At 31.9% G+C, this 11,584-nt stretch overlaps 2 protein-coding genes across 2 annotated transcripts; both read left to right on the forward strand.

The window, feature by feature from the left end:
• Positions 1-198: 198 nt before the first annotated feature.
• On the forward strand, positions 199-558 carry HELRODRAFT_164653 (hypothetical protein; the record flags this gene model as incomplete). The annotated part of the gene is made up of 1 exon (XM_009030664.1): positions 199-558. One exon carries the CDS (start codon positions 199-201, stop codon positions 556-558), a length of 360 nt encoding a protein of 119 aa, XP_009028912.1.
• A 464-nt stretch (positions 559-1,022) lies between these two features.
• On the forward strand, positions 1,023-9,905 carry HELRODRAFT_186563 (hypothetical protein; the record flags this gene model as incomplete). The annotated part of the gene is made up of 19 exons (XM_009030665.1): positions 1,023-1,100; positions 1,483-1,603; positions 1,796-1,881; positions 2,172-2,243; positions 2,770-2,926; positions 3,189-3,268; positions 3,598-3,667; positions 4,177-4,225; positions 5,285-5,391; positions 5,533-5,609; positions 6,073-6,193; positions 6,508-6,539; positions 7,856-7,990; positions 8,192-8,333; positions 8,598-8,678; positions 8,930-9,047; positions 9,182-9,235; positions 9,479-9,570; positions 9,658-9,905. The coding sequence occupies 19 exons, from the start codon at positions 1,023-1,025 to the stop codon at positions 9,729-9,731; spliced, it is 1,746 nt and encodes a 581-aa protein (XP_009028913.1). The 3' UTR covers positions 9,732-9,905.
• Positions 9,906-11,584: the final 1,679 nt, after the last annotated feature.

Consider the following 11,584-nt stretch of genomic DNA (forward strand, 5'->3'; position numbering starts at 1 on the left):
TAAAAAAGCCAAATTTGGACAATTGTGTTCAAAATGAAAGACCAAATTTGGACAATTGTGTTCAAAATAAAAAGCCAAATTTGGACAATTGTGTTCAAATCAAAAAGCCAAATTTGAACAATTTTGTTTAAAATAAAAAGCCAAATTTAGACAATTGTGTTCAAAATAAAAAGCCAAATTTGGACAATTGTGTTCAAAATGAAAGGCCAAATTTGGACAATTGTGTTCAAAATAAAAAGCCAAATTTGGAAAATTGTGTTCAAAATGAAGTCATATTTGGACAATTGTGTTCAAAATGAAAAGCCAAATATGGACAATTGTGTTCAAAATAAAAAGCCAAATTTGAAAAATTGTGTTCAAAATGAAAGGTCATATTTGGACAATTGTGTTCAAAATGAAAAGCCAAATATGGACAATAATGTTCAAATCAAAAAGCCAAATGAAAGGTCATATTTGGACAATTCAAAAAGCCAAGTGAAAGGTCATATTTGGACAATTGTGTTCAAAATGAAAAGCCAAATATGGACAATTATGTTCAAATCAAAAAGCCAAATTTGAACAATTTTGTTTAAAATAAAAAGCCAAATTTAGATAATTGTGTTCAGAATAAAAAGCCAAATCTAGACAATTGTGTTCAAAATGAAAGGCCAAATTTGGACAATTGTGTTCAAAATAAAAAGCCAAATTTGGACAATTGTGTTCAAAATAAAAAGCCAAATTTGGACAATTGTGTTAAAAATAAAAAGCCAAATTTGGACAACTGTGTTCAAAATGAAAGGCCAAATTTGAACAGTTTTGTTCAAAATAAAAAGCCAAATTTGGAAAATTGTGTTCAAAATGAAAAGCCAAACTCAAAATATGGCTTCAATAGCATTTTATAGTTCAAGAACACGAATTTTTTCACTTTTACTCATTCAAAAATTCCAAATTTGATTTACATTTGTTTATTATTTCCAAATCACCCGTAACATTAGTTTTAATAATTTTCTTTAGTCAAATATTTAAATCAAAAACGATAAAGAATGAATTGGCGTGAATGTTTCAATGATCCTGTCCTTCACGTCGTCATTGTTGGTTTCCATCACAAAAAGGGTTGTCAGGTAAAAAAGATTAAAAGTTAATTAATTTAAAATTTTAAAAATTTAATTAACATTTTCAACTTTAATTTACAAGAATGTTGGTGCTCCAGATTTATGCCAATGTCTATACTTTCTGTATTAATGAATTTTTTTGTAAGATGTTAACAATTACTGTTAAACAGACACAAAATGAAAAGAAAATCAAAATATCCTCATTTCTCACTTATCTCATTAAATTTCTTTCAAAAAGTGTTCACCCCCACCTAATCTTCTTCAAATTGATCTTATTTTCAACTGGCAAAATGTACTTCATATTAGTAGTTAATTAGCAATGGTTCTTTTTAATTGTATTTTTATTGTATTTTTAATCATTCTTTTAACATTTTTGCTGTTTGTTACTTAGGTAGAGTATGCCTACCCACCCCTTATTGAAGGAAACAGTCACGAAAGTAATGAATGTCCTAAACAGTGGAAACATTTGCCATCATTGGCCTTACCTGATGGGGCCCACAATTATTCAGAAGGTCAGGGTCACTAAATCACAATTAATATTTTTATTACTGTTCTACTTAATTGTAATTATTAATTACAAAGATTCATTATTGCAATCTTGTAAAGGGTTTTTCAGTTAATTAATTTAATCAGTCAACTTAATGTTCAGTTAATTGATTAACTAAATTAATTATCTTGTGAATTATTTATTGTTTTTTTTTTAGATACAATTTACTTCCACCTACCATCTCTGGCCAACAGTTCGGTAACGATCTATGGAGTCTCGTGCTACAGGCAAATTGATGCATCTGTATGTTATAATGATACATAGTGATATATATATAATATAATGTATGTATACCATGATGTTGCTATTATTATTAACATTACATAGTTACATACCTACTCTCATATTCTATTATATTCTACTCTCATATTCATATTATATTCAAATTCTATTATGGTCTTTCTGCTTTCTTATTATTTTTGAATATTGAGAAGTAAATACATGCATACACATACATAAATACAAACACACACACACATATACAAACATATACAAACACACACATATATACAAACACACACATACACATACAGGAAGTTATCAATAAACAAGATGATGTCACAAGGAACACAGTACAGAAAAGTGTTTGCATATTAAGTAAATTGGTCTGTATGTGTGTGTGTGTGTGTGTGTTTGTGTGAGTGTGGTTTGATGTTTGAGTAGTACAAATAAAATAATTGTACCAACAAACACCTGTGGTTGTTGTTGTTGTTTCTTTTGTACAATCCTATCTCACTCCAACACTCCTCAGAAGCTTCAACAACAACAACCAACCACGACAAGAAACACGCAGTGCACGTGTAAATGCACGTGAAACAACACACCCTGCTAGGCCGGGATTTCGTCGTAATTGGACCCGCTCACTGCAATTAACAGTGCCAGGCACTTAACCGTTTTGACTATGACCCGGTGGTAATTAATTTTAGTCATCTGCTTTATTTGTAATAAGTTGAATGCATGGCATGTATGCTTTTATGTGTTTTTGAGTTTCTTTAAAAGTAGACAGTTTTTCTAGTTTTTGCTACCGTCATCTTCAATAAATTATCAATGCCATTCTTGCTGGCATCGTTATCGTTATTCCAATTGCTACATTACACTAACTCCACTAATTACACTAATTTCATTCTATAGCCAGTTTACGGCTTGATACAAGTGAAGTTGGAGATGATAACACACGCCTACTTCGTCGGCCGAGACTTCGGCCAGGTCGACCTGATGAAAGAAACGTATGAGACGCTGAATAAATCTCTCATCGAATCGCTCTCCCAACATTTTCATGTTCATTTGGGTTGAGGATTTTTGACTTGTTTGTTTGTGTGTGTGTGTGTGCTCTAAACATTTTCATGTTCGTTTGGGTTGAGATTTTTTGACTTTTTGTTTGTTTGTTTGTTTGTTTGTTTGTGTGTGTAGTATATATTCTTATTATATATATTTGGAATATATATATATATATATATATATATATATATATATATATATATATATTATAATTATTATTGTTAACATGATATATATATATATATATTATGTTATAATTATTATTATTTCAGGATTGTCATGTAGAGATATATTGAAACAGTTCAAGCACAAGCTACTCATCTTATTCAAATTATTAATGCTTGAAAAGAAGGTTTCTTTTTATTATTACTTACTGTTATTATTATTGTTGTTGTTATTGTTATGTTTGAATTACTGTATTTGAAATGTGAAGAGATCATTCAGCCTTTTATCATCACACACCTAGAAAGAAATGATGGTAATAATTAAATATATATATATATATATATATATATATATATATATATATATATATATATATATATAATGATATTTATATTTATTTATATGTAATATTTTTAATGATAATTATGGTGATGATAATTATTATTCTTGAAAATTATGATCATAATAATGATAATTAATAATAATTATAATTCAAATAATTTTTTTTACTAAAAGGTCCTGTTCTTTTCGTCACCTGTTAAGCCGATATGCACGACCATTCTTACCCTAGTTTCACTTTTCCCTGGTACGAGATGATGACGATGATGGTGATGATGACGGTGATGATGACGACGATGGTGATGATGGAGAATTATTAATTTTGATTATGCTGACAAAAGAATTAAAAGAATTAATTAGAATTAGTTTTCAATTTAATACGATTGAAAGTTCTTCGTTATGCTTTCATTTCCCGTTTCCCTCATCATCGTCGTCGTCATCTTCAGTATCATCACCATCAGTGTCATCATCATCATTATCATCATCAGCAACATCATCATCATCATCATCGTTAACTCGATGAAAACTTGTAATGTTCGCCTGACTAACACAACTATCGTCTATACGTTCGTCATCATCATCGTCATCATCATCGTCATCATCATCGTCATCATCATCGTCATCATCATCGTCATCATCATCGTCATCATCATCGTCATCATCATCGTCATCATCATCGTCATCATCATCGTCATCATCATCAACAACATCATCGTTATCATCATTATCAATAATGACGTTGGTTTCTTTCTACAGAGATGTTGGAGAACGGTCTGACTAACTCGTCTGATTACATTCCAATTGCGTTGTCGCCGCCACCAAAAATAACGCAACAACAGCAGCAGCAGCAGCAACAATCGCGACAACAATCGCAGCAACAGTCGCTGCGACAATCACAACAATCGCAACGACATCAACAGCCACCGGTTTCGGAGAAGTCTCTTGATTTACCCAACAACAAACATGACTCTAATAAAAATTATCACGACGAAGTTAATCGCAATAATAATAACAATAATAATAATAATAATAATTTTAATAATAAAGATTGTAATAATAATTGCATTGAAAATCACGAGACTTTGAGTCTTGCTGCTACTCATACTGCAACTGGCGATGATAGAATCACTTCGCTATTTTATACTGACTCTACTACTGTATATGTTAATAATAACAATACTGCTGCTACTACTGCTGCTGCTGCTACTACTACTACTACTGTGGCTGCTTCTACTGCTGCTACTGTTGCCTCTGCTAATCTAGCTTCTCATGTTCTTAAAACTGTCACTTATGATAAAACCATCATTACTTCATTTGGCACTCTTGCCAGTTCTAGTGCTACTATTAATACCACTACTACTGCTGCTGCTGACATTACAAGATCTGCAAATACTGCTAATACCTTTACTACTACATCTTCAAAATACTACCCAACAACAACTAGAGTTGTTCTCGATTGCAACAACAACAACAGACATTCCAACAGCAAAGAATTCGATAATTACATCAACATGAGTGACAACAGCAGCAACAACAACGACATTTTGAATGATAGCGTCATATTCATCCAACCAAAAAGTTTTAAAAGTACAGCAGCAGCAACTACTACTACTACTACGACTTACACAACTACTACTACCACTTCCGCTACTATTACTACTACTACTAGTGCTACTACTAATAATACTACTACTACTACTGCTACTACTACTACTAATACGACTGCTAGTGCTACTATTACTAAGATCTCATCTTCAACAACAACAACAAAGACAACGAATAACGATGATAGGAGAGCTATATCAACAGTAATTCAGAGGCAATTTTCGATAAATAATGTCCAAGAAAATGCCCTCATACATAGACGTACATCGTCGTCGTCGTCATCATCAGGACCGCAGATAAGTGGTGGTGGTTGTGGTAGTAGTTGTAGTAGTAAAAATGTTGATAGTAGTAGTAGTAGTGGCAGTGGTAGTTTTAATAGATTTGTCGACATCAACATCACTACAATGGCGTCCGGTTCGGCGTTTCTGACAAAATCAAGTGAAGCTACCGCAACGGCTACAATGACAACTACAAAAACGTCATTTCCAACGTCGTCGTCAACCACAGCAACGACATCAACAACAGCAGTAGCAACAACAACAGCAACAACAACAACTTATTCTTCTCTTAACACTACAGACAACGTTTTGTTTGGCAGCTGTGCACGCAACAACAAACCCAATGAAAGACTTGATTTTCCATCAACAACAACGTCATCATCAAAAACATCAACAACAACACTAACTACAACGAGTTCTGAAGATGGTTCTCTGAATTTTGTTGAAAATTACTTTGGTATATATATTATTCGATATTTTTAACCATTTTATTTCATTTCATCAGAAAGAGGAGGAGAGAGAGAGAGAGAGAGAGAGAGAGAGAGAGAGAGAGAGAGAGATACTACTAACTAAACTTACAAACACATACACATATAACATTTACAATTACACGTACATACATAGATAGACACACACACACACACACACACACACGCGCGCGCCCACAGATAAAAACTCCGAAGACTTATCATCACTTTACAATGATGTCGACGATGAGGATAATGATTCAAAGCTCTGGTACTCTAGCGGACACAAACTTCAAATCAAGGATGATGACGACGATGATGGGGACGTAAAAAATGATAATGTTCCTAATAATGATGGCCGCGGTGATGCCAATGATGATGATGATGACGACGATGACTTTGAGGCTGGTGGTTATGATGATGGTTTTGCGTCGCCTAGCGTCCAAAATAATCCCAAGGTTAGTTTTCTTCGATGATTAGAAAAATATTTTTCAATTTATTTGTTTATTGATATTTTAATTAATTAATTATTATTAATAATCTTTTTTTTTGACAGAAATTACCAATCACAATGAGTGGTAAAAAGTTGACCATAGATAAAACAGCAGAAGTTATGCAAATGATGTCACCAACGGCGGCCACGCTAACACCGCCTGTTTCAGATTCAAAGAACCTTTCTAGAGATTCGTCGAAGTCGATTAAGAAACATCGAACCAATCTGAACGTGAATGTTAAAGATTATGGAATGCCTCTTTCCCTTTTTACTAAAGTGAGTTTGGTATGATGTTATCAGTACGTGTTTTTCTTTTACTGAATAATATTAATGGAAAAAATTTTGATATTTATAATATCTTTTATTGTTTATTTATAAAAAATGTTGTTTATTTATAGCAATGATAATCAATTAGTTTTTAAAGCGCTATCTCCGCGATGTTCAACAGCGCTCCTCAATGAATTTTGAAAACAGATGGGTCTTGAGATCCGCTCTGAACTTCGCAAGTGATGGAGAAGTAGTTAGAGAAGTAGGTAGAGAGTTCCATAGAAAAGAGCCAGAAAAAGCAAATGCAGATTTAGCAAAGGAGTGTTTAACACAAGTTAACAAGAGGTGAGAACATGAAGACGATCGTAAACCGGCTCGTTTAGGTTCAATTAATATATCTGATAAGTACTTAGGAAATAATTTAGATTGAGACTTGTACATAAACGTGCAAATTTTAAAAATTATTCTAGAGAACAAGATATGGAGATATATGAGAAAAGAAAGGTGCACGTCAACTAGACGAGCAGCAGAGTTAAAAGCTTTACTTAAAGGATGGAGTATAGAATCAGGAAGGCCATAGTAGAGCGAGTTAAAATAACCAATCCTAGATAAGACTAACGAAGTAACAAGAAGGAGAAGAGTAGGATTGTCAAGAAAAGGCAAAAGTTTTTTTATTCTACGTAGATGAAAGTAAGAACTTCAAGCAACACTATTAATCTGAGAAGAAAGAAACATGCTAGAATCAAAGATAAAACCTAGACTACGAAACTTGTGAGAAACATCAAGAGTTTTAGAATCAGGTAAGATAATATGAGAAATAGTAATAAAGTGTTTAGAGTTATTAGACAAATTAATTCAAATTTTGAAGAATAAAGTTTAAGACACATAGAGTCAGACCAAGCGGTAATTGAAGAAATACATAGAGATAGAAGTATAAATACAAGAATCATAAGCATATAGTTGAATAGTGAAAGAAAAATTATTAATAATACGAGGTAGTTCAGATGTAAAGAGTATAAATAAATAGAAGGGGGCTTAGGGCTAACCTCAGGTTAGAACCCTGAGGTACCCAAAAAGTAAAGGTAGAAGAGTTAGAATTAGAATTATTGAGAACAACAGAAGAAAAATAGAGGTAGCAAGGAGTTAGAATTTAAATAAGATAATAATTGGTTATAAACTACTTTTTCTATTATTTTTGAAATGAAACTAATATTGCCAGTTATAAAAAAAATAGTCGCTAACAATAAACATAAAAATTATTCAAGAAAATAAAAAAATAAATTGGATGATTAATTATTTAAAACATGAAAAAATTTCCTCTCTAGGGCGTCCTATGCCATCCCTATTTATCGCTACACCTGTACGATATACTGTCAGATGCTTGTGTCAGGGGTTTCGTCATCGGGGCCACCAATGCCCTCTTCATGCAGCGCAAACAATATCTTGACGTCATCGTTGAGGTCGCCGAGTGAATTAGTGAATGGATTGATGAATGAGTGAATGGATGGATGGATGGATGCATTATCTAATGAATGTATGAATGAATGCTTGACCAAATGAATAAAGAGTGAATGAACGAATGAAATCTCGAGTTGACATTTACAAAACAACCAATGATAAACAAGTCACAAACCTGATTCATCTTTCCCCTGACCAATCAGCTTGCAGAGTTCAAGGTCGAAATATTGGATCCAGAACTGAAGAAGGCCCTTCAGCTATCGACAGCTGACCTTCGATTCATTGATAATTTGGTCAAATGTGTAGATGATGATAACAAAGGGGATCCTTTTCTCGATAATACAGGTCTTTTTCTCCACTCTCCCTCTTTCTCCTTTCTTTCTCTCTCTCTCTCTTTCTTTCTCTCTCTCTTTCTCTCTCTCTCTCTCTCTCTCTCTTTCTTTCTCTCTCTTTCTTTCTCTTTCTTCCTCTTTTCTTTCTTATCTGTCTTTCAATCTATATTAGATGGAGTTTAATCAAGAAAATTGCATGATTTTATTTTATTTTTTATTTTTCAGTTACAACGCTATATAAATGACTCATTATTATAAATGTTTTCTCATCTATTAGGCTGGGAAGGAGGCGACGATTGGGTAAGGAGTCAGTTCAAATCCTACCTACTCTCTCTCCTGGCCACCGTCGCTAGCCGGGGCTAGTAATTATAATAATTTATTCATGAGTTTGTTAATTTATTCATAGATTTTTTGTCACTATTCATTTGTTATCTTCATGGTAAACATTAAGTGCAATTTCTTAATATTCATTGTCATTTTATCTTGTATATTAAATATAATCTTTATATGCATATCTATTATTTATTTATTTATTGAATTTATAGATAAATTTGTTTAATTTGTTATTATTTTTAATGTAAATTTACTTGATTAATTAATTTTATTTAGAAGAAAGACTGCTAGAAGATTTTAACACTAGCTTTATATCAGCCTGGAAGTTGACCAACAATTATAAACAGTGGCAAGCAAAAGGACCATATCAACATCTAGCTGATATCAAACCGGAGTCAGTTTCGCTGATTTGATTGGTTGAATTTAGAAATTTTGTTATCCAATCATCTATTAGAGATTGAATTTTTAAATTAAACTGGTGTCTGATTGGTTGTTCGGTTGAATTTTTGAATTAAATCGTCCAATCAGGCACGTTTGTAAAGGTCAGCTGAGCATGTCAGATGTTAAACTGAAAATTAATCAGTAAGCTATTTGATATTTATAATCTTTGTCATCATCATCATTTTCTGTATCATCATCATAATCATTTTCATCATAACCATTACTTACTATCGTCGTCAGCATTGTTTGTTAACAACACCATCACATCACATCACATCATCATTCTTCCTCTCCTTAGCAAACATTATTATCATCACGTCATCCTCATCTTTCGAGTCATCATCGTCGTCATCATCACCATCATCATGATCGTTACCACTGCAGAGTAATGAACTTAAGGAGTGGAAACAGCAAAAAAATTAACGCCGTCGTCAACCAAACTGAAAAGGTTGTCAGCCAGACTGGCAAGGCAGTCGGTTGGTTGATTGATTGTTATTATGTTAATCAGACTACATCTCATGAATATTAATTAATTATTCAATTAATTAATTATTCTATTAAAGGTGCAGCAGTTGGTCTAGCAAAGTCCACTGTTTCCAGCTGGTTCAGCGGATTAACTGCACAAAAAGAGCAGTAATATTAACCCTATTAATAATAATTATCATAATAATAATTATTATTATTTATTATCATAATAATTATTATTTATTATAATAATAATAATTATTATTATTATTATTATATTAATTATGCTGCTACAACTTTTTACCATCATCTTCTCGTTAATGTAGACATTCAAATTTTAAGCTATTGTACAGTTTATATTAAATGTGGATTGTTGTATACTGAGGCGAGTGACAGATGTGGATGGCGTCGAGGGGTATTTCGGTTTCATCATAGGTAGCCAAACGGGAACCCCCGAAAATGCCGTCTAAACGTGTGTTGTTGTTGTTGTTGTGTGGATTGTTGTATATGTTACAATTTATATATATATATATATATATATATATATATATCGTTATATAAATATATATATATATATATTTTTTTTTGATGAAAATTACAGCATGTTACTTGAAAATGATTTACGATCAACCGTTAGAAAAATCGAAAAGTTAAATTACAAGTTAACTAACGCCGAACATGCAGTGATTTTCATCAATAGTTGCATTTCTGACAGTCTTAATCCAATATATATATATATATATACATATATATCGTTATATATATATATTGTTATATATATAATATATATAAATTGTTATATATATGTGTGTATATATTCCCAACGAAGCACTTGATCTTATACTGACATCATTCGCTAATTTATTTCTAAATTTATTTATTTAGTAATGGAAATGTAATCTAATGAAGTCCTGGGTCGTTATTGGAAAGGGAGAGAGAAAAATTTATCAATTTGACAACAGCCTATATTTAGTTGATCTATGGAGGTTATATAAGAATCAAATTCTAGATCAGGGTTGGGCAAACTTTTTGCTATGAGGGCCGCATTAAGAACAATTTTACATTTGAAGGGCCGCATATGTACTGAAATAGCAAATATTTTAGCTGAGTCATTTTTCCATTGTTTAATAAGAAAAATATTTTTTATTATAGCTAATAATTATATTGAATAATTTAATGATAATCGTCAACAATGACGCCCTAGTAACTAAACTTTCATGAAAGAAGTGGGCTGGGAAGGATTTTCAACCAGACGAAAAGGAAAACACTTCAAAATAAACGATCGACAACACATTCATTTACCATCCTATAACGTAAAATGAACCACAGATCATGAGACTTGTAAATTTATCGAATGTCTGTGTGTGTGTCTGTATGTCTGTGTGTGTGTCTGTATTTGTATATCTAGGTGTGTGTGTTTGTATGTGTGTGTGTATGTCTGTATTTGTATGTCTGTGTGTGTGTTTGTATGTATGTGTGTCTGTCTGTATGTCTGTGTGCCCCAAAGATTAATGAATAATTCGGCAGAAATAAATCTTACAATCAACCTGATAATTAATTGATCTACTAATCAATTAATTATAATCAATTAATTATATATATATATAATATATATATATATGTATATATTTATATATATCTTTATATATTGCTTGTATTAATGGATAATGTGTTTAGTTTAGCAATAAGCTATATAAATATATATTTATTATATATACGTTAAAAATATAAGAAAAAATCTATCTATTATGCCTACAAAAGACATGCATGTGTGTGTGTGTGTGTGTGTGTGTGTGTGTGTGTGTGTGTGTGTGTGTGTGTGTGTGTGTGTGTGTGTGTCACAATATTAACAATTGCAGTAGAGAAGTTCTACAAAAATAAGTTTGCAAGTAATGACTCTATTCACTACGGAATGAATGAATGAACAAACAAATGAATGTTTGATTGATTGAGAAAAGGAAAGAGATAAAGAAAAAGAGAGAGAGACAGTAAAGAAAGAGGAAACGAAAGGATGGAGATAGATGT

This window comes from Helobdella robusta, assembly GCF_000326865.2.
Source record: "Helobdella robusta unplaced genomic scaffold HELROscaffold_7, whole genome shotgun sequence".
In the NCBI taxonomy this organism is placed as follows: Eukaryota; Metazoa; Annelida; class Clitellata; order Rhynchobdellida; family Glossiphoniidae; genus Helobdella; species Helobdella robusta.